This window comes from Thalassophryne amazonica, chromosome 19, assembly GCF_902500255.1.
Source record: "Thalassophryne amazonica chromosome 19, fThaAma1.1, whole genome shotgun sequence".
In the NCBI taxonomy this organism is placed as follows: Eukaryota; Metazoa; Chordata; class Actinopteri; order Batrachoidiformes; family Batrachoididae; genus Thalassophryne; species Thalassophryne amazonica.
In genome coordinates this window covers 59,959,758-59,987,152 of record NC_047121.1, presented here as the reverse complement: position 1 = coordinate 59,987,152, position 27,395 = coordinate 59,959,758, and the positions used below count along the sequence as shown (strand labels likewise).

General features: G+C 42.1%; 1 protein-coding gene across 3 annotated transcripts; it reads left to right on the top strand.

The window, feature by feature from the left end:
* Window positions 1–1,554: 1,554 nt before the first annotated feature.
* On the top strand, window positions 1,555–26,666 carry LOC117531968 (guanine nucleotide exchange C9orf72 homolog). 3 transcript variants are annotated; one of them, XM_034195157.1, is made up of 10 exons: window positions 1,555–1,695; window positions 4,607–5,098; window positions 6,979–7,074; window positions 10,888–10,952; window positions 13,136–13,208; window positions 15,408–15,524; window positions 17,446–17,681; window positions 19,067–19,124; window positions 20,529–20,638; window positions 26,065–26,666. In XM_034195157.1, exons 2-10 carry the CDS (start codon window positions 4,652–4,654, stop codon window positions 26,249–26,251), a joined length of 1,389 nt encoding a protein of 462 aa, XP_034051048.1. In that variant the 5' UTR covers window positions 1,555–1,695; window positions 4,607–4,651; the 3' UTR covers window positions 26,252–26,666. The 3 variants fall into 3 exon arrangements, with proteins under 3 accessions (XP_034051048.1, XP_034051049.1, XP_034051050.1); XM_034195158.1 differs by having other exon boundaries at window positions 1,577–1,695; window positions 4,614–5,098; XM_034195159.1 differs by having other exon boundaries at window positions 1,611–1,756; window positions 4,612–5,098.
* Window positions 26,667–27,395: the final 729 nt, after the last annotated feature.

Genomic DNA, 27,395 nt, shown 5'->3' with positions numbered 1-27,395 from the left:
AGAACAATATATGACAGTAATTCCACATACAGAATCCTTAGTAGATATGTGTAATATCAAACTGAGACTTATAAGCGCAACACATGTCAAACATAAAGTTTATTACTGGAATTGATGCAACTTCTTGTAAGCTTTTTCTATTTCTTTTCCATATGGGGAGTGTATGGTGATGTTAATTTATTTATTTACATACTTTGTCTACAACAATCAGGAAAACACATTTGCATTGTAAGGTATATTTGAAGATTATGGATAGATATCTGGAGGCGATTAGATTTTTCGAGCAATTTGGTCAATGTTCAAGAAACCATGTATATCTCAAGAACAACTTTTTTTGTATGTCTCAAAGCACATGTTGATCAGCAAAATATTGTGAATGATCTGTATAAATTACTTCATAATGAAGTGACACAGAAGTCATATGATGAAATCATACATATTCAAAAACACCATTACAGCCATATTTACATTTATATTGTGGTGTGTCGTCGTCTTTACGGCAATCCCTCGGTATATAGCGAGGAAGATCATTTCTTGATTAATTCCCAGGCAAAAATCCTGCTCCTGTCACTCTTAGTTGCAAAATCTAGATCCAGGGATGATCTAGAGATGCCTGTGTGGGCATTTGTTTTTAACATAGGGATGTTGTTGCACACTGACAAACACAGGGTCTTTGACAGATCCTTAGCCTGGTCCAGTGGCTGGGAAATCCCAGATGATCGGGGTCTGAGGACCTGCTGCAGTCTTCATCTGCCTTCACAGCTGTTGGGTTACAAGCCATCACTTCATCTGCCTGATCCACCATTGAGGACTTCTTGTTTCACCAGAACCCCGTTAGTCATCTCATGTTCAGGGTTCCTGTTGGGTCTTCATGGTTACCGTAGTGGCCAATGAGAACACAAGGTCCACAACGTTTCAGCAGGCAATCCCATACTTGAGCTATTCCCCAGGTGTCACAACGGGGGTGAGGTGTTGGGTTTAGATACCCATCACGGTCTGTGATGCCCAATTTTTAACTTCAGAAATTACTTTGTTGGTAAATTATATTAGTTTTTTGTTTTTTTTCTTGAGCTGGTAAGAATGATCATTTTATCGTTTGATAGTGACAAGACATCTTTTGATAGCGGCTAATCGTATGTAGCGTAGTCGTCGCCAAGTTGCCAAACTCAATAAAATCAAGTGATTTGGGGGAAAGGTTGTTCAAAAACGCGTCTAAACGTGAAACTGATCATACATCTTTGCTGAAGACAAGATGTTTCATACTTAAAACTGATAGAAATGGGTGGAAATAACGCTCTAACATTAAGTCAGCCGTGTTTATGACACTCGCCTTAAAGATTGTGAGCGTTTGGATTGTGGCTGTTTTTGTTTAAAAAATAGAGAGAGAGAGAGAGAGAACACGTGTTTTGCCTGAAGTTAAATTCATTTGTAGATTGGCCTTCATAGAATGAATTTAAATAACACATTTCTGTCCCTTGGTGCTTTGAATAAAAATGGCATCCTTCATTAGTGTTCATACTTTTCATACGCTAGATGTCGCTGTTCTCGTCTTTTGACGCAGTGTGACGTCATTAGGAAGCGTTTTGTGTTGTGGGCTAAAATATCGAAATGACAGTCGTCATGCTGTTATGATATTTCACCAGTATTAAAAACCGTTCCGTTTTGAAAGCAGTTTAGCGACAGTAGATCCAGTCAGTAAGTTCCAAACGTTTGTGCATATCGTGTCTGCGTGTTATTGTTCCAGTTGTTTTAGCTAAGCTAACCAGCTAGCCCGTTGGTTTTCTTTCTGCGACCAGTTATTACGCTTTCGTTACTTATGCTGACATTATACTGTATTTTATAACGTAAGTGGGTTTAGTCTGGGTAAAACTGAGAGGGTGATTGATTTTATTGGTGCAATGCTCTTATTTTGGCAAAATATGTAACGACAAATTCCCTTGTAATAGTGTCAAATTTTAAAATAATTTCGCTGTCTACACATGCACGCAGAATTTTATTCTGATTAAAACTAACACTTATAATCTGTTGGACCCGACCTTAAATTCGGCTAACATTTGATCACTCAAACATTAGTTTAGTGTCATATTAAAGGGTACAATCTGACACGTGATATGCAACTCTTATAGTGTGATCAGTTTCAAAATCAAAACAAAACGAGGTGAAAAGGTCATAATTAAATATAGGTTTATTAAATACAGGTGTCGAATTTAGCAGAAGAGCCTTTGGATTACTGTAGGCTTTTGGGAAATCATCTACGTTTCATTTGCTCAAAGACATTTGAGATTAAAATGACCATTTCTTTGGATTTAGTTTGGGGAAACCACTTTCTGAGAAAAGAGAAGTTACTTGTTTTTTGGGGAAGAATCATCATCTGACTTAAGTATGACCTTCTTCAGGATGTTCATTTCCATTGATAGATCTAACAATATGTAGTTATGATAAAGGTAAATAAATCATGACATTTGTGACTTGCATCGTTAGCTGCAGCTCTATAGTGATGATGTCAGTGGAAAACCCACCTTTGGTGTGGAGCAGGTTGTACAGTGGGATAAGCAGTTGGGCTACCAATATGTAGACATGGGTTTGATTCCCGGTCACTCTACTTGTCTGTTTCCTTGGATAATAGGCTTAATCTGCATGGATCCAGTCTACCCAGCTATGAATAGGAAGTAACCTGCATTGTTGACTCACATGGACTTCACAATACTGATCACAGAGATAAGCAGTACCCCCAGTGGGAATCAGTATAAAATAGAACTTAGGTATTAGCAACACCACCATATATGTAGATCACCTTAGCTCTAAGTGTTTGTGCGTATATTGCCCCAGGATCTCTTAAAAATGTCTGTGGATGGGAAGAAGTGATTTTTGTTTAAGATCTGTCCGATGTCAAGGTCATATAGGAAAATGGTGTGTGTGTGTGTGTGTGTGTGTGTGTGTGTGCATATCTATCCATCCATTTTCTTCCTCTTCATCCGAGCTCGGGTCGCGGGGGCAGCAGCTCAAACAAAGCCGCCCAGACCTCCCGATCCACACATACCTCCCTCAGCTCCTCCGGGGGAACCCCGAGGCATTCCCAAGCCAGCTGCGAGACGTAGTCCCTCCAGTGTGTCCTGGGTCTTCCCCGGGGCCTCCTCCCGATGGGATGCGCCCGAAACACCTCTCCAGCGAGGCGTCCAGGGGGCATCCGAAAAAGATGCCCGAGCCACCTCAGCTGGCTCCTTGCGACATGGAGGGGCAGCAGCTCGACTCCGCGCTCCTCCCGAGTGACCAAGCTCCTCACCCTATCTCTAAGGGAGCGCCCAGTGACCCTGCGGAGAAAACTTATCTCGGCTGCTTGTACTCGCGATCTCGTTCTTTCGGTCATGAGCCAAATCTCATGACCATAGGTGAGGGTCGGAATGTAGATTGATCAGTAAATCAAGAGCTTTGCCCCCCTGCTCAGCTCTGTCTTCACCACGACGGTCTGATACAGCGACGGCATCACTGCAGACGCTGCACCGATCTGTCTGTCGATCTCACGCTCCATCCGTCCCTCACTCGTGAACAAGACCCCGAATTCCTTAAACTCCTCCACTGTTGGGCCTCAGCCCACATCGCCCGCCCAGGCCCAGCCCGAAAGAGCGACGTGGGCCCTCCCTCCTGTGGGTTCACCACCTGCACAGGGGGCCATGGGGATCAGGTGCAGAGAAGACTGGGTGGCGGTCGAGGGCAGGTGGCCCGGCGGCCCAGTCTGTGCTCACAGCCTCTGGCTGTCGGGATATATATATATATATATATATATATATATATATATATATATATATATACACTCAACAAAAATATATATATACACTCAACAAAAATATAAATGCAACACTTTTGGTTTTGCTCCCATTTTGTATGAGATGAACTCAAAGATCTAAAACCTTTTACACATACACAGTATCACCATTTCCCTCAAATATTGTTCACAAACCAGTCTAAATCTGTAATAGTGAGCACTTCTCCTTTGCTGAGATAATCCATCCCACCTCACAGGTGTGCCATACCAAGATGCTGATTACACACCTGTGCACTAATCATGGTGTCTAATCAGCATCTTGATATGGCACACCTGTGAGGTGGGATGGATTATCTCAGCAAAGGAGAAGTGCTCACTATCACAGATTTAGACTGGTTTGTGAACAATATTTGAGGCAAATGGTGATATTGTGTATGTGGAAAAAGTTTTAGATCTTTGAGTTCATCTCATACAAAATGGGAGCAAAACCAAAAGTGTTGCGTTTATATTTTTGTTGAGTGTGTGTGTATATATATATATATATATATATATGGCAGACCTGGGTTTGAATCCCATTCACGCCATCTAGTGTTCTTGGATAAGACAGTTAATCTACATTGTCTCAGTCCACCCACCTTTAAATGGGTAACACTGGATTGGCATCCCGTCAAGGTGGGAGTCGTAGATTCTTCACTGCTTCTTCACTGGCACCAACAGGCCTCAGTGCTTATATAGTTTGACCTGATACTTTGAAATGTGGCTGTGTTGTCTGAACACTTATAATCCAGTTCACTCTGGTCAGTATTTGCATAAATCAACACTAGTGTTTTTTTTCCTCTTTAGAATACAGTTTGGACATCATTCAACTGTTCCATTTCCCAGACTGTGATGTCCTCAGGCTGTTCCCCTCAGTCCCCTGCTGTGGCAAAAAGTGAGGTAGCAATAGAAGGAGAATGCCTGCTGCTGGCTGCCACTTTCGCCTACTGGGACAACATCTTAGGTCCACGAGTGCGCCACATCTGGGTACCAAAGGGAGAACAACCAATGTTCCTCACTGATGGGGACATCACCTTTTTGGCCAACCATACCCTTAACGGAGAGATTCTTCGTAGTGCCGAGTCTGGCGCTGTGGACGTCAAGTTCTTTGTCCTGGCAGAGAAAGGTGTCATCATTGTGTCTCTTATCTTTGATGGTGAGCTGAAAGGGGACAAAAACACGTGTGCCTTGTCCATTATCCTGCCACAGACGGAGTTGTCCTTCTACCTCCCTCTGCACACCATCTGTGTGGAAAGGCTCAAGCATGTTATCCGCAAAGGACGCATCTGGATGCAGAAGGTAGGCACCGTGCTTCTCCTGCTGAGCCTTTCTCCTCTCAGACGTACACACTTTCTATCCACACACGTCGGGAAATTGTGACTGTCAACTGATAAAAGATGTTTGAACGGTAATTCCAGAGGTGGTCATTAATTTTAAAAGGGTTTCATCCATTAGGAATTGTGACAAGGCAGCATAATGAGGTTGCATTCCCACAGCAGGTTGGAGTAACTTGGCTAATTAGCTCCGAGAGATCCAACAGCCGCGTTTCGTGAAAAGGTAACAATGTGATTGGACAGCATAATGGAAACAACTCGTGCATTTTAAAGTTGTACTGAAAAGAAAAAAAAAATCTGTTTCTCAAGTTCATGTTAGTGTTTGAAATGCACGGCGGTTTGTCAGCATACATGTGTTTAATTAATGTACAGAAAGGACCACTTTTTTTACATACTGTATTTGTATTTAAAAATCTTTATTTTTTAAAATTTTAACTTAAATATAATGTTTAATATGATTTTGTGATCTTGTGACACTAAGGTATAGTTGGGCAGATTAAAATATAAATATGATTCTGTTTTGTGGTAACAGCACCGCATTTTGCACAGACGTTGCTATAATAAAAATCATTTAGAGATCATGCCAAGATGTTTTGTTTTTTTGTTTGTTTGTTTTTAAATCAGTGTAATTGTGGTTGGAATGGATTCAAGTGTGTAACATAGTCGGGCAGACGTGAAACGATTGTTCACTTTAAGGTAAAAAAAAAAACAGTTTGCACAGACTTTTGGTTTTGTTTTGTTTTTTCTTTGTGTAATTAATTTAGGATAATAAATGGCAAAATCCAAGATAGGCACCACACTGTTCTGGAATATCTTCCAAATGCTCCCTTTTATTTGGTCATTTATTTATTCATTTTCTATCACTTATCCGGGTTCGGGTCGTGGTGGCAGCTCATCCCACACTTCCCTATCCTCTGCCAAGTCTTGCAACTCTTTCCAGGGGATCCCGAGGCATTCCTATGCTAGCATGCTCTCTTTATTACTGTTAGTGTAACACAATCAAAGTGTCGCTTTCTTACACACTGAACCATTCCAACCAAACCACGCAGAGGGAAAGAAAAAACTGAGCTTGGCATTTTCTTTTTTTTATTTTTTATTTTAATGATGCTTTTGCCATAACGCGGACAATATTTCACATATCTATCCCGTGAACAACGTTGCCTAAATATACAGTGTGACAGCCACTTTGGGCTCTCGTGGGTCCCTTAAAGTACAAATTCATAATTCGGACACAAACAAAGATAGTAAACACATAAAACATAGACAGAAAATACACACATATGGACAACTCACGCACGCTCTCCCATTCCAACCCACATCCCAAACATCAGCTGTTGATCAAGAAATAATTAGAATAAAAGCAAAATATTGCATATACAATCAAATTAACCCCCTACCACCCGCCTCATTTTGGCTTGTCAGTATCTCACAAATAAAAAGTGAAATTTCCCATCAATGGGATATACAGGCTTAGTTAAAAGCATGAACCTGTTTATTTGAAATGGGAAAATAAAGAACTACTGAAATGACAAACAGGTGATGGATCTCTGAGATGAAAGGAGATTATTCCAATCCGAAGATGCCTTGTACTGGAATGACCTGCGTCCTGTTTCAGACTGATGAGCTTTAAACTCTAGCTGCTCTTGCTTTTGTTTTTGTTTTTTGGATCCTGAGGATTTTTGGCTTTGAAGGCAGAAAAACGTTGGAGTGTTACTCGTAATGCTCATAATGCTGTCAGAAGAGGTTCACACATGTGATTTGATGGCCAGAAAGCTTAATCTCTGGTGAAAATGACGCCATTGGAATCTGATTTGCTTGGTTTTAATATTTGATCTTCTGTTGTAGGGCTACAACATCATCTCCGTGCTGAGCTTGGAGATCATCCCGATTATGGAGCTGATGGCTTCTATGAAGTCGCACAGCGTCCCGGAGGATATCGACGTAAGCAGCAAACGCGCCTGACCCACATTCCCTTATTTCAGTTTTAAAAACGAAATGCTAAGATGGAGTTAATTGCTTATTTAGTTCAACATCATGGCAACGGGCCAAAGAAACAAGTAGCCAAATAGGACATGGAGGTCAAAGCTGTTGTTACAGATTGTTTTACAGAAAGCATAAAAGGAACAATTACGACAATAAATAAAAATAAGAAAGCGAGGGCTTTGAGAGATTTTTTTCAAAAGTTTGAATATTTTGTATCAAAGATGTTACAGGTGAAAGCAGGGCTGGTGGACAAGCGGTTTGGATGCTTGCTTTGGGTGCAGAAGGTTCCCTGTTGAAACTCCACCACTGCTCATAGTCCATGTAATGTGGAGTTGCGTCAGGAAGGGCAACCGGTGTAAAACCTGTGCCAATTCAACATGCAGATCCACTTTGGATTTGCTGTGGCGACTCATAATGGAAAAACAAGGGAGAAGCTGAAGGGACTTAACTATTTATTGGAAAAGAAAATCATGGGTGACTTTGGTGAAAAAAGGCTTGCTTTTCATGTGTAGTTTGGACAAAATGTTCAACTTTTGCAACACTTTCTGAAGTAATCCTGATTGCACCAATTATTTCATCATGGGCTCAAAGTTAAGTAAGTCCTCTAATGGGTCTGAGGCCTGTTATCTCCGGATTCCGTAGCGTGAAGCTGATGAGAGTCTATGACTCCGTCTGGACAGGACACAGTTTACTTCCCCATCTGAGGCCAGGACCCATTTACAGCTGGGTGAACCAAGACAATGGAGATTAAATGTCTTGCCCAAGGAGATATATAGGCAGCATTACTGGGATTTGATTCCAGATCTACATATTGGCAGGCCAGCTTCTTATCTACTTTTGAACCTGCTCGAAGGTAATTTTAGGCTTAAATTTATTACCAGGCATGCACATAACTGGTACTCATGGTGCTTATGCATGCTAAAAATAAATGATGTGCAGAAGAAAACACAAGGGAAGCACTTCATAAGAGGAAAGAAATGACAGATTGTAGGAAAAGTGTTTCCCTCTGCTGTGCATCAATGATGTTTATCACACACAAGTACAATGAGTACCAGTTATGTGCACCCCTGTTTACCACTATTTACAAAGTTTAAAGAAGCTGGCCAATTAGATTAAAAAAAAAAAAAACAGACCATAGGTGAGAATAGGAATGAAGATTGAGAGATTTGCCTTTTAGCTCAGCTCCCTTTTCATCACAACAGTATGGCAGAGCAAATGCAACACCGCCCATGCCACGCCGATTCTCCAGCTATCTTACACTCCATTGTCCCCTCACTCGTGAACAAGACCCCAACACAATTGAACTCTTTCACTTTGGGCAAGATCTCATTCTCTACCCAGAGTTGGCTGAAATAATAATTAAAAGATTTGATGCCCTTTTTTCTCCCAAAGTGACTTGAAATAATGAATCGTTATTAAATATTTGTTAATTAATTTAGTAGTTGATTAATTGATGGTTAATCATTTTATCTGAAGACATGAGGGCCTGAAGCAGAGGAAAATATATATTAATTAGCCGCAAGGGGCCAAAACTCCAAGATCAAGATTGATCTGCGGGAAGAAAAAGAAAAGAAAAACTTCTTTCATACTCTAAAAATATGGGAGAAGAGATCAAAGGAACACCAGTCTCAGTCAAACCAACGAGATAAAAGGCATTATTCATTTTTAAATTTATTTTAAGACTACTTGCATTAAATATGGATGGACTCGCCTTATTTACCAAATCGTGACAGTCTAAGCAGTCCTGTGATTGATGGGTTCAGAAACAAACTGTGGCTTTCAAAATAGGCATAACATTAAAGTGCTTGTGGAGTATTTTGTCATTTTTGTTTTCTGTATTGTTTATGTTAATCCCCGGTCACATGGCACTATCAAAGGACAATGAAGCCTAAACAAAACAAGAAATCTGGACTTTCTTTGACTTTCAGAGGCATCGTTTAACCTTCATTCAGCTTAGTTCCTGCAGCTGGCGCTTCGGCAGAATTTCTAAACTGTTAAAAAATTTGAAAGAATACCGCGGACAACCTCAGTTCATCCGTATTTCCTCTTGCTTTCATTCTTGACATTTTCTTATCGTTTGCTTAGTTTTCGTAACGTTAGCATTTCGTTTGACGTTTGTCCAACTTTGTTCAACTTCCCAAGTCCGACGTATTGAACGAAGGTTGTTGAACGCAACGATATCTGAAGGAATCAATAACTAAAGCGTTGAGGAGCTGAATAAAACATCCTTGTATCGCTAATGAATAATTCATTTTTGGGATGAAAAAGCAATTCCCTGTGGCTGATGCCATGGACTCATTAAAGGTACTCAGAATCCTGCACCTGCAAGTAGTGCAGAAATGAGGACAAGACTGGCTGCGCTCGGTTTTATACCCACTTTCGGTCACATTGTCGTGAATGTTTTTTGATTTCGTTTAAAGCTTTGAGGTTGACGTTCACTTCATTTTTCTTTCATTAGCTTTAGTCTTGTTTCGTTCCTTTTTTCGCTCTTGATTCGCAGGCTGTTTAGTCATGGGAAAGGTGCAAGATCTTTCGTCCACCTTTTCTTGACGAATTGTGACTTTTTGTCTTTTTATTCTTCGTCCAGCTTGCGTCGTGTGCCATGTGACCGGACCCTTACAAGCAGTGGCAGCCTTGGTGGCCACTAGACCTGACTTTGGAAATAAAAGAAACTGGCAAACAGAAAATGAGTCGTTATCCATTTTTTAATTTTGGTATTAGAAAAGAATATTGAAAAAAACAAGTGTTTTTTTGTTTTTTTTGTTTTTTTGTTTTTTTTTTTGGTTTCACATTAAAAAATGAATGATACACAGATTCTTCCACGCTGCATGTAGCTTCAACACTTGCTCCTAATTTCCATCACGCTAATAACGATAAGGTTATTCCCAATAATAAGACCAGACATATGCAGTTAGGTCCATGGTATATATTAAATTAGCAAAACAAAATTGGTTTTTGTATTGATCTGGTGCAATTAAGGTTGACCAACTTGGTGAGTTAAAAGATGGTGGCAGTTTTTGTTTGTGAGTTACCGTGTTAACAGACTGAACAAACTCATTCAATCGCTGTATTTTCCCTGTATTTTGGAAACATTAAAATGCAATGCAGTCGACTGCTGATTTGTATGTTACGAGTGAACATTACTGTTCATGTTAATAGTCAACCATAAAAATATTATGGTTAATATTCCCTCAGCTCCTTAATAAGTTATTCTCTGAGCTGGTTTGTGGTTTCCAAATGAAGTTGATCCCGATTATTTTTCAAATGTGAAAGCTCCTTGTTAAAGTTGATGTGCACAACTACATATTAAATGAGCTGTGCATGGACAGAACATGAATTCAAACACACCTGTTGTAAAGATTTACCAGATTTAACTTGAGCAGTCGTGTTAAATGCAGCACACCACACATCTAAAACATAAAGCGTCGCCAAACTGACTTGCATTTTGGGAGACAAATGCGTGTAAGAATTTCACTTGCTTCGTTATTTTGATTGTTCAAATAGTGTCTTTCCCCAGAAAGGTTAAAATGTTCCTGTTTGTCTGCACGACCACCCGGAGCGTTGCAGGACATTTTTTTTCTCTCTTAAACATGCAAATGTTGCCACATGAAAGCTCTCGGCAGTCTTTCACACTGCTTTCTGCTTTGTTCAAAATGGTGCATTCCATCTTATTTTCATTACACGTTCTACAAATGTGCTCTGCAGCATGACATCTTTGGCTGAGACCAGTTTTAAAAATGACTTTTTTTTCTGTCCTCTCCCACCGAGTAGATAAAAGACACAGTGCTAAATGATGATGACATCGGGGACAGCTGCCACGAGGATTTCCTACACAAGTAAGTACAGGCAAATGGAGACTGATGATGAACAGCACTCATTTAACACCCATCAACCTTCCAATGGTGAATAATGGCTCCACATGTAGCTGAGGTTCCCTCTAGAGAGAATTGTAAAGCTAAATTCTTCTGCGAGGTGAGTTTGTGGAGCGTCTCTTCCACAATAATCCTCCCAGCCGCTCGTCCAGCGTCCCTCTGAGACGCATTTATAATTAATGCCTCCTGATTTTAATAGAAAGCCATTTAAAGGCCATATTTATTTATTTTTATATTGTGGGTTAAGGTCCCTGAAGACACTAAGTAATTTTAAATAGAAAACACTTTTTTTTTTCTTGGTTTGGTCTCCTGTCCGCACAACCAAGTTTTAAATATTTGTCCCCAGTGTGGCTTAAATAAGAAGCAGCAGCTGTGCCCATTTTCACCAGAGTGGATTTTATGTGCAACACACAAAGTGCATTTTATGTGCAACACACCAGTTATTTAAGAAGTATAAGGGTACTTCAGAAAGTTCTCTAAAAGATTAATTTTCAGCATCGTCTCTCTTCACTTTGGTGCATTTGATCCACCAATGTTCAAGCTTTCCTATCCCTTCACAGAAGATGGTCGTATCTTCAGCCTCCTGATAAGTTTGTTGTCCAGTGAGGCCGACAACCTTTTGAAGTTCCCTCTAGCCCATTGGTGCTGGTGCTTATCCCAGGATTCTGTAGGTTGAAGTAGTTGAGTCTGTGACTCCTCCTGGACAGGACCCGAGGTCACTTTCCCAGACAGGGTCGGTAACATTTACAGCTGGGTGGACTGAGACAATCCAGGTCTATAAATTAGAATCCCAACTTCTTATTCTACTGAGCTACCTGATCTACTGAAGCAGCATCAGCAAAAAAAAAAAAAAAAAATCAAAGAAACAAACAGTCTTGTATCGTTAAAGAAAGAAAATGAACTTGTGGCTATGCATTTGGATCACTTTTTAAACTTCATAGATAAATCGCAGAACAAGCGATATTTCCACCAGATTTCATTAAAAATTGGTTTATCCTGGAATTATTTATTTATTTGTCTTTGTGTTTCACGAAAATGCTATTGAGATAAATGCAAAACCTGCTTAGCAGAGGTAAAAATAATACATTTAGAATTTTGATATTCCACGGGGGTACAGATTAGACCATCCATTACCAAATGTAAGAACATCGAGGCCTGCTATGAAATCTGAAAATCTGCTGCCCACCCAAAACCTTTAATCACAATTTTGTTCAAGACATGAGTATAAGACAAAGATTTCCATGTACCAATTTTTCTCTAGCATAAGTTACTTTTTTTGTGTGTGTGTTTGTTTGTTTTTTGTTGTTTGCGAGGCCCTTCGACTTATACACCGGTGTGATGTATATACAGAAAAATCAAGCATTCATTATTAATAATTAAAATGATTTCTGATATAGGACTTTCCCAGGAATCAAAGACTAAAAAAAACAAAACTAATAATAAAAGAATAAATGCAGTGATAAAAAGTACACAAAACAATGCACAAAAATCCCAAATTAAAGAGATAATAATACATGAATAAAGTGGGCCTAATACTTCAGAAAATACAGTATATATGATCTTAAAGTAGGCCAGATAAATGAAGATTAATACATATTTTACATCCTGTAACTTTATTATTTCTAATTACATTTTTAAAATAATCAATTTTTTTTAGGTGGTTTTAAAATTTATTAAAACATTTTCCTGTATTTATTTTTCATGCTGTCTCATGGCTGACCTGCAGTGGTGTCACAGCCCATACTTTGGGAATCACGTACTTGTTGCTCTTTGAGGTGTCTTGTTTTGATTTGACGCTGTAGAAATAAATTGAATTTGAATTGAATTTGCTTGTGCTGGAAAGACTCAATCTTTTGTGACTAATCACAATTTGATAAATGCCTCATTTAGATGAATAATAAAATTGAGTCAAATTACACAAGGTAAATTAAATGTAAAAAGCCTTACGGGGCTGCTGTACTGGGGCTTTCAACTGACCTAGAGCATTACCGTGGTTATTCCTTATGTGTGCAAAGCGCATGTTTTTAGGACACTTACCCCTTTTGTCTGAGTTATTGTTCCTAATTATTCCATTATTTCTGCCATTAGTAGTCTGAGTAATGCCGGTGAAGCTAATCGGCCATAATTTGCATCTCTTTGTGTTTCAGAGCCATCAGCTCTCATCTCCAGACGTGCGGTTGTTCAGTCGTGGTCGGGAGCAACCCAGAGAAAGTAAATAAGGTAAAGTTACTGGAAGTGGATTCACTCGGACAAATTGCCAATGCGTCTGCGTAATTTAGTGTTCTGGTTGGATTTTAATGAGTACCACACAAATGAGTCTACATCTCACTTTCTGGTGCTGATTGAATTTGCAAAGTGTAATTTTTGAGTGTCAGTGTGATGTTTTGCAGCTTTTACAAAATGATAGAAAATAGAAAGAATACAAGAAAACAAAAACAGTCACTCACAAAAATCAGTTCTTTCTAGGGTTATGTGTCTTTCCCTGTCAGATTTTTTAATACTCTGCCACCGTAGATACATGAGCCATGATCCAATACCAACCCCCAGCGATAAATTTTAATCTTATATGACACATTGTGATCCAAAGCTGATTTGACTGAGGTTTGGTGTTGGTTTTTTTTTTACACCCACGTGTGGCGGTAGCATGTGCAGGGCTATTGTTTGTGGGACTGTGTGTCCATCCATCTATGTGTTGGAAGAAAATAAATTGAAGATTTTCAATCCATTTAAGATTAAACTTGATGGACTGATCAGCCAAAGAAAAAAATGATTTGATTTGGGGAAAAAAAAAAACAGTTAAAAGTAAAGGTCACAGGCTAAAGTCAAAATGTGGCCCCAAAGTCACATGTGGGTGATATTTAGAATGGGTAAACATTTAGCAGTACCAATTAATTGTTTAATTGACTGTTAAATTTACTGTGATTTCAGCTTCTTCAATATGAATGCAGCCCTGTTCAAGATGCACTCATGTTTACTGTTAAACATTAAATATGTTGTTGTCATTTGGTTGTGGGCTGTGTGTCACATAGTATTTATTATTTGTACAGAAAGAATGTCTACTCTATGATTTATGCCATTTTGGGGGAGGTGAAATTTAGTTCCATATACCATTCATTTTGGTTCTGTACATTTTGCTCAACTGAATGGTGCCACTATCCTTTCCTAAAAATGCGCCAATGATACAAGGAAGGCATTTATAGCATGCAGACTTTGCCTTGATTGTCATCTATTTAGGTGTCATATAAAACAAATACTAAATGTTTTCCATTTGTGCAGTGGAAAGAATATTTGCATGCATTGAAAGGTAGAATATTTCATCTTTTAACTCATGCAGATATTTTCCATTCCACTCATAATCATTATTTGTATACTAATCATCATAGTCACATATTTTGCACAACTGGAAAAGTACTGCAGATACTGCAGGGAGACAGCTAGGAAGTTACTGTGTGTGACATCTGGACAGTGGAATGAAGACAAGGCTACTTGGTGGTGGAAAGAAGATGTTAAAAAAAAAGCATAAGGAGAAAGAGGTTGGCGAAAAAAAAATTGCGATAGAGAGATGAAGAAAGGAGACGAGTACAAAGAGATGTGGTGCAAGGCAAAAAGAGAAGTGGCAAAAGCGAAGGAAAAAGGCACTGTTACAAGAAGTTGAACAGTAAGGAAGGAGAAAAGGACTTGTTCAGACAAAGGGACTGAGCTGGAAAAGATGTGAAGCAGGTTAGGGAGGTGAAAGATGCAGATAGTAATGTGCTGACAAGTGAGGAGAGTGTGTTTAGAAGGTGGAGGGAATATTTTGAGGAGCTAATGAATGAAGAAAGGGAGGACATGCAGGTGGTTGGTTAGAGTACAGGGTGAGATGGAAACGATTGATCTGCTATGGCGCCCCCTAATGGAAGCAGCCGAAAAAAGAAGACTTTTACAGCTACATTGATGGTTCATACTTTTTTTAAGTCCTTTGGACGAAGAATAAACCTTTCTGGTGAATACATATATGACTTATTTAGTGCCAGTTTCCCCGTATTTGGTCGCCAGGGTCTCTTGACCCTATTTTTTCTGTATTAGTGTCATTGATTCTTTTTCGTTCATAACCATGTACAGTTTGCTGTTTTTAATCATTATTTTATCATTACATTGTGTTTGATTTTGTGTCAAAAGTTATATCTTGTAATGTTAAACAAAGCAATAATTCATTTTTGGTCCAACTTTGGGACATCAACATTTTATGGGTTTTTAATCTGATAACGGGAAACGTTGCCAACATTAAAAATGAAGCCTCCGCGCTGAACTTCATAGAACCCACTTATTGTCCCTCCTTGGATTACAAATTAGAACAGTTAGGAGTCATTAAGTGTGGTCAGCGTTTCTTCTCGTGGATTGCTGCTAACATCTTTTACATGCTGTGACGTTTTCTCGCAGATTGTCCGGACGCTCTGCCTCTTCCTCACTCCAGTCGAGAGGAAATGCTCTCGTCTCTGCAAAGCTGACTCTTCCTTTAAATATGACACTGGCCTGTTTGTTCAGGGTCTGCTGAAGGTATGTATGTAACGTTGGTGTGCTCCCGTAGGGTTTGAGGAACATAGACTGATAATATTTCTGTCAGACTGACATGGTAACAAGTTGGAATCTGATCTCAAAGTCCTCACCGGGGGCCCTGCCCTCGACCTGAGTCAGACTGTGCTTGTCTCGGGTTAAGGGACTTGTCATTCCTGCTCTTCAGTCTCTGGTAGGGGGCTGGTGGTTCCCGTGGGACCCACCTGAGATAACCCAACCTTGTGGACCTTCAGGTGGCTTTACTTTTGGTTTTCTTCCTTTATTAAGATCAGTGTTTCCCGCTGTGTGTACTGCAACACTGTAGAAGTCTCTCAGCGCACTGCATAAAAACATGAACTCATAATGAATCTTATCTTTGGGGGCTCCCTCAGTTAGAGTACAGAAGTGAGCAACTATTACGATTTCACCGCAATCGTGACAATTTCAGCACTCGCTCTACGGCTTTACGACTTCTTGTGCAGTTATTACGATAGGGACATTTATTAGATATGTATTTGCGGCCATGTAGGGATGAAACATATGTGATGTGACGTGAGTTGTCTCGGCTCCAATTTTAAAAATAAAAGTATCATGACAATAATCACAGTCTGTCTGTGGTGCTAACATGGTGGTAAAAGTTCCCAAAGGCCGAAGGTGTCAAATCATGGGATTAAAAGCAGTCACACCCAACGTTGGAAACATACAGCTGCACTTCTGGATGACAGACCGCCAGAAAAAGCATAACTATCAGTTGTAAGTACCATCTATTCACATTTAGTATTTAGTGTTTCTGGCTGCTCGCCAGGCTAACAAGAACCCTGTACAGGTCAGAAATATTATTTTAAATAATTCCAGTAACAAAGGTGACAGAATAACACCAAATATCCATTAATCAACAGTCATTCCAGGGTATTAGCAGCACTGTGATCCAATCTGAGGCTGTTCAAATCAGACATAGTTCAGTTATACCAAGCAGTCATTCTAAAGCTTTTTCAAGTATTTTTATTAATTTCTTTAATTTTAGATTCTTTCAGTCTGTTTAAAGAAGTGATGGCCTAATTTTACAGAGTAAACGTCGTTTCTGTTTTTTTTGTTTTTTTGTACTAGTTTGGGAGGACCTGCAACTAACACTCCAGTGTGACTTGTATACCAAAAAAATCCCACATTCTGTATTAATAATAATAATCATAATAGCGATAATGAACAATTTATATTGGACTTTCCCTTTAATCAAAGCACAAAACAAAATAAATGCTAATCATGAAAGAATAAATGACAATAATAAAAAGTACCCTTCAGCATTGTACAAAAATCCCAAATTAAAATGTTGATAATACGACTTATACTCCAGATGATATGGTATCTTATTGTATGTAAACTGATGACCGACTCAAAGTTTGATAAATCTGTTGTGCAGCATTTTTTGTAAATAGCTTTTATATGGAAATAAAGTAGATGCTCTAACTCACAGCATGGTGCTTTAGTGGTTAGCACTGTTGCCTCATAGCGAGAAGGTCATGGGTTCAATTCCCACCTGTGGCTTTTCTGTGTGGCGTTTGCATGTTCTCCCCGTGTTTTTGTAAATTGTCCATAGGTGTGTGTGCAGGTGTGAATTTGTTTGTTTGTCTGTATGTGGCCCGCGACAGACTGGTGTCCTGTCCAGAGTGTACCCTGCCTTGCACTCTGTGACTACTGTAATAGGCTCCAGCCCCCCGCAACCCTTAATTGGACTAAGCTGTTGAAGTGCTCTAACTTGCATAATGTACAAATGAAATACACATGTGCAGTTGGGAAAATCAAATTTTAAAGTTTTTAACAAAGGTGTATGTAAATTTGTGTCTACAACTGTACCAGCAACAATCATAACGTTTTTCAAGAAAACCAGAGAATCCTTTTTTGTTGTTGTTGTTTTTTTAATTGGCAGGACTCCACCGGCAGTTTTGTGTTGCCCTTTCGCCAGGTGCTCTACTCGCCTTACCCGACCACACATATCGATGTCGACATCAACACAGTCCAGCAGATGCCGCCGTGCCACGAGCACACATATAACCAGCGGCGGTACATGCGAGCTGAGCTGAGTGCCCTGTGGCAGATGGACAGCGAGGAGGACATAACTCCTGAAACAATCATTCACATGGACGAAACCTTCACGCCTGATCTGTAAGCTCACCGCTCACCTCTTGTGTTGGTTGTCGTATCCCAACTTCTGATATTTAACAGGTGTTATTTCAAAGTTACATTAAATAGTTGGAGGCTGTACACAAAACTCAAAGTGTACCCCATTCTCCCATCAGAGGGCCCAGGACTCTTCAAGCAAAATACCTGATGAGGGGGTGGACGGATGCACAAGCACGGCTTTTATGTACATTGGAATGCCAGCTGCAGTAAAATGTCAAATTTCATCACAAATAAAAAATATATCACAAAAAACTCACCTGATTATGTCCATATTTTTGTCATTTTCTCATTTATTAAATGTATTCCATGTAATTTAATTTAATTTCAGGTGGGTGTTTAACCAACTTTCATTGAAAAAGGGGGTGGGCTGATGCTTGGCCTTGGGCCCTCCCAAGCGCAAATGGGGTAGTATTATCCAGTGTGCTCTTTGAAAGTCAGTATTTTCACACAAAAAAACCCCTTCACTTAAATAGCACAAACATTTTTTTGCAGTTGTCCTGCACTTTAATATTAATTCTAATCCAATTACATTTGTTCCACAAATCTGATTGGTTAATCGTGAGATTTCAGACCAAAAAATAACGAGTAAGACGGTGGCAAAATATTTGACCGTTTTACATTTGATGTGTTACTCTGCGCTCTGACCACGTTTACAGTGGATTTAACTCAGTGCAGTTGACGAGATGGAGAAATCTGTGGGTCTGCTCTCAGAATTTCCAGTTTGTCATGAAGGAGCTGTTGCGACCACACCCTTTCACAACGATTCGCCGATGGAATTATTTACAGAAAAATAAACCCTGCCATCGATGGAATTGGATTCAAATGGGAATAACCCTATTGTGTCTGATTTGTGGATGTTCATGCAGAATTACGGTCACAAATAGCCATTTTACTCAATTTGTGACCGTAAAATCCAGCATGCACTTCCGCAAATCATCAGACACAACAAGGTTATTCCCTAATCATGAGCAACATGTTAAAAATGTAGTCTGCACTGATACACTAATTGTTGATTATGCTTTCTCAAAAGTGCCATGTATAATACATCCAATAACACAGAATAAATATTAAAATCGAATTGTTATTTTTGTGTTGGTGTGCATTAAGATGTAACAGCTGGCTGCTTCTCAAGTCACGTGATAAACTGACAGCATAAGCCTATGGATTTTCTATAATACGTCCACCTTAAATTAAGTTAGAGAAATTATTCATCCCAAAATACTATATTTTTTTAATGTTTTACATGACTCTTTCTTTGTTAAAACACCGTGTCCTGCTGTGTTCCTAATCACACTGCCAATAGTCTCGTTTAAAATTTTTGTCTCTCAATTAAATACATGCTAATATAATAACACATTTCTTTGCAGGAATGTATTTCAGGAGGTAACGTATAAAGACACTTTGGTGAAGTCCTTTATCGATGAGGTATGTATATACGTTAAATGGTGTGTATGTATCACTGCATTATGTTTTGCAGATTTGTCTTTATTTGCCTTATAGTGGTGACAGTTTATACAATTGAATGGGTCATTGCAATAAAAAAAGCTTTGTTTTGTATTTGCATCCATGAATTAGTCCTTGTGGGTTATTATTTTTGGTCCGAATGTGTTTTGATCGAACTTGAACCGGGCTTGTTGGAATGACTGAGGGTCAGCCAAGGAACAAAATCATATAAATTTCTTAAAAATCACTTAAAAGTCCAGCTCATAGACGAGGGTGAACTTTGGGCCCATTTCTTATATAGGGCATATTTCAGTGAAACTACTTAAAACAAGCAATCTGAGATTTCTGACATCCACGAAGCGTTGACGAGGACTCAAAATAGAAGCTATGTGATTCACATTGTGACCTGGACTTTACCTGGATCCGGATTCCACAACACAATGCAATAATTGCAAACTGATCAAGAATGGCCTGACTGATCAATCTGATATTTAATTTACAAGCTGAAACAAAATAGTGTCTTCCTGATCTTGGTTTTACATTGCGATGTTGTATCCCTGAAGTAGTTTTGACATAAACCTTAAAAGTCTACAAAGTGAAATCCTGATCCAGAATCCAGATTCAGATCCGGATCTCCTCCAAAACTCAGTGGAGTATTCCAAGGCCAAATATCTATCTGTGGTGAAAATCCATGCAGTAGTTTTGATGTAATCCTGCTAACAGACAACTAAATAAATAAATAAATAACTGCTGATGGCTTTATTACATTCTTGGCGGACATAATAAACCTATGGTTGCTATAAAACACTAATATGAAGTCCTGTATCACCGTTCTATTGGTTTCATGCCCTTTAAATTTGAAAGATCAAACTCATGACTGTTTAACTCAAATGTTTTGGTGCCATTATGGGTCAGATGTGGTGGAAGGGTTGTGTAATGTTTGAGGATGAAGTGGCTCACGCTTTCACAAAATTGATCAATAGTCACAGTTGCACAGAAGCGTATATTCTGGTATCGCCGAATTCCAAAAGATTAATTTGCAGGAATCAGTATCAGATGTAAGATGTTTTTTTGCACTGTGACTGCCCCTTTAAGTTAACATTTGTAACTTGTCATGTAAATGCAGAGCAGCTTTGGATCGCACACCTTTGTCCAAAGATACCAAGGGTCTCTCGATACAAAATGTCTGAATTTATTTCCACTGGCCATGACTGTTGGGCTCATTCCCAGCAGCCACCAAGATTTTTAGTTTTGAGTTGTTTCACCTGCTAAAAGCAGTATGTTTCATTACCAAGGTTGGAGCAAAGGAGGGCTGGTGTGTTATTCCAGTGTCTTCCAGCTGAGCCGGAGCCTCGGCTGCTAATTGACATCCTGTGTGGTTCCCAGGTGTTCATGCTGAAGCCAGGCCTGTCCCTGCGGAGCACATATCTGGCGCAGTTCCTGCTGCTGCTCCACAGGAAAGCCCTCACGCTGCTCAAGTACATCGAGGATGAAACGTAAGACTTTTAATTCATCTGAATACCAACAATGCTTTTCTGTATTTTTTTTCCTTTGTTTCTCTGTGTTCTTAACGGTCAATACATCTCTGCCTCCACCTGCTACAGAAATACGAACATTTGCCAGATTAAACCTGGTGTCTTTTAATAGTCCTATTTCATTTAAATTCTTAAACATTTAAGTCTGTGAGATGAGCTGCCTCTCTTTAGTTGTTTGTCATGAAAGAAACCAACAACTGTTCAACCCTTTTAAGCCCGTGCAGTTCATCGAGTGACACTGTCTTAAAAAAAAGTAAGTCCCTTCGGCTGCTCCCTTGTTTGCACTCGGGGTCACCACAGCTGATCCAAGGTGGATCTGCGTGTTGATTTGGTACAAGTTTCACACTGGATGCCCTTCCTAGAGCAACTCCACATTACATGGAGAAATGTGGCAGGGGTGGGGTTTGAACCGGGAACACAAGTGCACTCACCACTTGGCCACCACCCCTGCCCATCCAGTGGCATTGTCTTAAAGTTGCCCTAAATATTTTTCTTCCACTACATCTTTCGCTAGTCCTATTTTTAAGGTCAACACAACACTTCCCCTCTCGGCTGCTCCTCTTCAAACATCCCACTTTTGCATTGAGCAGAACTTCTAATCTTTCCAACAGCCAAAGACAGACATGTGGATTCTAGTCTGACCACATTATTGATTAGAGCCATTTTTAGCCTCCAAATGTGTTTTTGGGGTGCATTTGTGGAAAGTCGTCATTGTGCACAATTGTGGAAAAAATTAAACAGTTATGCTGTGAGTACTGCTGTCTCCTTCTAAACATGGGGAAGTGCAACGGTTCCCCATAGCAGGACTTACATACACTAACTGTGCACACATGGAAGTCTTATACATGAAACATGCATGCACACTCAGACCATGACTGTACATATGGAACAGAAAAGCTCAGAGCACAGACGGAGTGTTGCTTCATTTTCTGTACGGGATTCAAGTTGCTAAATTTGTAGGGACAAAATAGTTTGTGGCTGCTTTGTTAATGTTTAAAGTTACTATCAATCTGGACCTTAAGCTTCCTAAAGTAATTTCTTCTGGCTTCTCCTTTGCTGGAGAAGCCAGGATGTAGGGGTGTTTATTAGCAGAAATGGAATATTTGCACTCCCCCTCTAGCTGCCACCTTATCGTGGTGGGGGAGTTTGCGTACCCAGATGATCCTAGGAGCTATGTTGTCGGGGGCTTTGTGCTCCCTGTAGGGTCTCCCAAGGCAAACAGATCCTAGGTGATGGGTCAGACTAAGGGCAGTTCAGAACCTCCATGACCAGTAAAAGATCAAGGACCGTGACGTCGCCCGGTATGGTGGAGCCAGGGTCCCACCCTGGAGCCATGCCTGGGGTTGGGGCTCGCACGCGAGCGCCTGGCGGTTGGGCCTTAGCCCATGGGGCCCGGCCGGGCTCAGCCCGAAAGAGTGACGTGGGCCCGCCCTCCTGTGGGTTCACCACCTGCAGAGGGGGCCATGGGGGTCGGGTGCAGAGAGGATTGGGTGGCGGTCGAGGGCGGGTGGCCCGACGGCCCGGTCCATGCTCACAGCCCCTGGCTATTGGGACGTGGAATGTCACCTTGCTAGGGGGGAAGGAGCCTGAGCTTGTGCGGGAGGTTGAGAGATACCGACTAGAGATAGTCGGGCTCACCTCCACGCACAGCTTGGGCTCTGGTACCCAACTCCTGGAGAGAGGCTGGACGCTTCATTTTTCTGGCGTCACCCACGGGGAGAGGTGGAGAGCTGGGGTCGCATTGCTTATTGCTCCCCAGCTCAGTTGCCAAGTGTTGGAGTTCACTCCGGTAAACGAGAGGGTCGCGTCCCTACGCCTTCGGGTCGGGGACAGGTCTCTCACCGTTGTCTCGGCCTACGGGCCGAGCAGCAGTGCAGAGTACCCGACCTTCCTGGAATCCCTGGGAGGGGTACTAGATAGCGCTCCGACTGGGGACTCCATTGTTCTCCTGGGGGATTTCAACGCCCACGTGGGCGGCGACAGTGAGACCTGGAGGGGTGATCGGGAAGCACGGCCTCCCGAGTGGTGTTCAGTTGTTGGACTTCTGTGCTAGTCACAGTTTGTCCATCACGAACACCATGTTCGAGCACAAGGGTGTCCATAAGTGCACGTGGCACCAGGACACCCTGAGCCGGAGGTCGATGATCGACTTTGTAGTCGTATCATCTGACCTTCGGCCACATGCCTCGGACACTCGAGTGAAGAGAGGGGTAGAGTTGTCGACTGATCACCACCTGGTGGTGAGTTGGATCCGCTGGGAGGGTAGGAAGCCGGTAAGACCTGGCAGGCCCAAACGTATCGTGAGGGTCTGCTGGGAACGACTGGCGGAACCCTCTGTCAGCGAGGTTTTCAACTCCCACCTCCGGGAGAGCTTCTCCCAGATCCCGGGGGAGGTTGGAGACATGGAGTCCGAGTGGACCATGTTCTCCACCTCCATTGTCGATGCGGCTGCTCGTATCTGTGGTCGCAAGGTCTCTGGTGCCTGTCGCGGCGGCAATCCCCGAACCCGGTGGTGGACACCGGAAGTAAGGGATGCCATCAAGCTGACGAAGGAGTCCTACTTATCTTTGTTGGTAGGTGGGACCCCAGAGGCAGCTGACAGGTACTGGCAGGCCAAGCGTGCCGCAGCCCGTGCGGTCGCAGAGGCAAAAACCCGGGTCTGGGAGGAGTTCGGGGAGGCTATGGAGGAGGACTATCGGTCGGCCTCTGAGAGATTCTGGCAAACCGTCCGACGCCTCAGGAAGCGGAAGCAGCTCTCCACCAGCACTGTTTACGGTGCGGGTGGGGAGCTGTTGACCCTGACTGGGGATGTTGTCGGGCGGTGGAAGGAGTACTTCGAGGATCTCCTCAATCCCATCGTCACGTCTTCCGAAGAGGAAGCAGAGACTGGGGACTCGGAGGCGGACTCATCCATTACCCAGGCCGAAGTCACCGAGGTGGTTAGAAAGCTCCTCGGTGGCAAGGCTCCTGGGGTGGATGAAATCCGTCCTGAGTACCTTAAGTCTCTGGATGTTGTGGGGCTGTCTTGGCTGACATGCCTCTGCAACATTGCGTGGCAGTCGGGGACAGTGCCTCTGGATTGGCAGACTGGGGTGGTGGTCCCTCTGTTTAAGAAGGGGGACCGGAGGGTGTGTTCCAACTATAGGGGGATCACACTCCTCAGCCTCCCCGGTAAGGTCTATTCCAGAGTACTGGAGAGGAGAATTCGACCGATGGTCGAACCTCAGGTTCAGGAGGAGCAGTGTGGTTTTCGTCCTGGTTGTGGCACACTGAACCAGCTCTACACGCTCCATCGGGTGTTCGAGGGTTCATGGGAGTTTGCCCAACCAGTCCACATGTGTTTTGTGGATCTGGAGAAGGCATTCGACCGTGTCCCTCGGGGCACCCTGTGGGGAGTGCTCCGGGAGTACGGGGTCCGGGGTCCTTTGTTAAGTGCTATCCGGTCCCTGTACGACCGCAGCAGGAGCTTGGTTCGCATTGCCGGTAGTAAGTCAAACCTGTTTCCAGTGCACGTTGACCTCCGCCAGGGCTGCCCTTTGTCACCGGTTCTGTTCATTATTTTTATGGACAGAATTTCTAGGCGCAGCCAGGGTGTAGAGGGGGTCTGGTTTGGGAACCACAGAATCTCGTCTCTGCTGTTTGCGGGCGATGTGGTTCTGTTGGCTTCATCAAATCAGGACCTTCAGCGTGCACTGGGGCGGTTTGCAGCCGAGTGTGAAGCGTCCGGGATGAAAATCAGCACTTCCAAATCCGAGGCCATGGTTCTCGACCGGAAAAAGGTGCTTTGCCCTCTTCAGGTTGGTGGAGTGTCCTTGCCTCAAGTGGAGGAGTTTAAGTATCTCGGGGTCTTGTTCACGAGTGAGGGACGGATGGAGCGTGAGATCGATAGACGGATCGGTGCAGCATCTGCAGTGATGCGGTCGCTGTATCGGACCGTCGTGGTGAAGAGAGAGCTGAGTAGGGGGGCAAAGCTCTCGATTTACCGATTGATCTACGTTCCAATCCTCACCTATGGTCATGAAATTTGGCTCATGACCGAAAGAACGAGATCGCGAGTACAAGCAGCCGAGATGAGTTTCCTCCGCAGGGTGGCTGGGCGCTCCCTTAGAGATAGGGTGAGGAGCTCGGTCACTCGGGAGGAGCTCGGAGTCGAGCCGCTGCTCCTCCACGTCGAAAGGAGTCAGTTGAGGTGGCTCGGGCATCTTTTCCGGATGCCCCCTGGACGCCTCGCTGGAGAGGTGTTCCGGGCACGTCCCACTGGGAGGAGGCCCCGGGGAAGACCCAGGACACGCTGGAGGGACTACATCTCTCAGCTGGCTTGGGAACGCCTTGGGGTTCCCCCGGAGGAGCTGGGGGAGGTGTGTGTGGATCGGGAGGTCTGGGCGGCTTTGCTTGAGGTGTTGCCCCCGCGACCCGACTCCGGATAAAGTGGAAGAAAATGGATGGATGGATGGAATATTTGCAGAGGTGGAATATAGCACCAAACACAGAATAACACAGAATCTATGTGTTTTCATAAGATTAGAATGTGCATTTATATCTGCATGGGAGCCTGCCCCCTCACGGAGGCTGCCATGTTACATTGCCATTTTGACACAGCAGTTCAAAAGGGACATAATTACACCACCTTTCATATTGTGCAGTGCAGCTGGATGACTGAAGAAAAAAGAAGAGGCGTAATCGGTGGTAGCTCCCCCTATACACAGTCTCCTAGTTGCTAGTGCAAGCTAGTAAGTTTGAGAACCTTCATTTTTGAGAAATGGAGGGTGATGCATGTTGTGTGTCACAAGAGAGCACCGCCAAAGAGGTGAATTAGTGAATTAAAACAAAATCGTGACCAGCAATGGAACAGTGCAATCTGCAACCTCACCACTAGGTGGCACCCAGTTTGGCACACTGCAGCATTAAAGTCGGGGTCAGCACATAAGGACAGGTCACATGGATTTGATAAGATGCAGCTAAGCTAAAGTGCAGTTGTCTGGAGTGCAACGATAAAAAGGATTCACGCTTATGTCCGAGTGTTATCATTCTGACATTTGTACAGGTGTGTATCAGAAACAGTTTATTTTTATGGTTTGAAAATAATCAAGCAATAATGTCATATTAATATATGTCAATGAAGGAACAGGAAAACTGACAGAAACAAACCTATTCTTTGTGTTGATTTAAAACAAAAAACCCTAAACATGATGCCGCATGGACTGTTTTACAGGTGCCTCATCACGACTGTTTCTGCTCAGTTGTGCTCTGTGCAGCATGCATAATTTATTGTGGCAGTGGCATTTCTGTGTACAGCTGCAGCCCAGCGAGATGCTAATGTAAATTCTGCGACCCTGACTGCTGTAGGTTGTTAACAGTTCCCATGTCCCCGCCTCCCCCACCCCCAGGCAAAAAGGGAACAAGCCGTTTCGATCCCTGCACAGCTTAAAGTCGGATCTGAATCTGATGGCGGAAGGAGACCTGAACATCGTGATGGCCTTGGCTGAAAAGCTGCGTGCCGGTCTGCACTCCTTTGTGTTCGGGAAGCTGTTCTACACCAGCATGCAGGAGCGTGATGCGCTCACAAGCTTCTGAGTGTTGATTGTGTGTGTATGCACGTGCTCATTCCAACTGAGTATTTGTGCATGTGTTTTCATATGAGAAATGCAGGGAAAAAAATACTTATTTGCATTGTAGGTATGAGCCAAAACTGTGATCCTTGAATATGCTGCCTTCACCTGATGTGAATGTAATGTGGGTTTAATGAGTTCAGAAGGATCAGCTAATCGTGTTTGCCTTCTCTTTGGGTCACAGGTGTCCAAGAAAGTATTTGCAATTTAAAAATGTATTCCTTGCACCATGATTTATTAATTTTTCACATTGTCTGTCATTGTGAACTTGTGCGTTGCCTGTTTAAAAAAAAAAAAATGTTAAATGTCCCACATCTTTTGGTACAGACTGACTGCTAAGTTGTGAATATTCATGAGGATATTTATATTGTGAATAAAATCTGATAACAATCCCGCTTTCTTCTGCGTCCATTCATGGTCTGAATGAATACTTGAATGTGAGGCATCATTATAAAACACAGAGTGTCTGCATTAGATGGAAAAACAGGACTTGGCTGCAGTTTGGCACTGAAGACCTTGCTCATAGGCACCATAATTTGTCCTGTCTGACCAGGAAAGAGAACCCATTACCTTCTGGTCATAGTTCCACTTGCCCACAAATTGTTGCACGTGTAAGTATGAACGCCCTTTAGTCTCAACATTTCTAAGTGCTCACCTTCATGGTCACAGCACTGACCTCGCTGTACATCTGTAGTTAGATCAGGAGGTTTATCTGGTGTAAAATTTGTGCCATATCAAAAAATGTAACCCCGAGCAAAATGAGAACAACCAAAAGGATCTCTTGCACACCCATATGTATTTATTTATTCATTCAGTCACTCATTTTTTGCCTCTTATCCAGTTCCTGTAACTCTTCCCGAGGCATCCAGAGGCATTCCAAGCCAGCTGGGAAATATAAAATACGTCACATACATACTCTAAAATGAATAAAATTACTAAATGTCGCATCTACTTAATATCTAATAAACATACATCCAAAGTAAAATGTGTGATTACCTTCCAAAATCATTTCTTGCAGCTACTTAATGGAGAGGTTTTTTTTTTTTTTTTAACCTGTACTAAAATCATTACGGCCGAGGAAAATTTGGTTCATTTAATTCGGTTTTTAC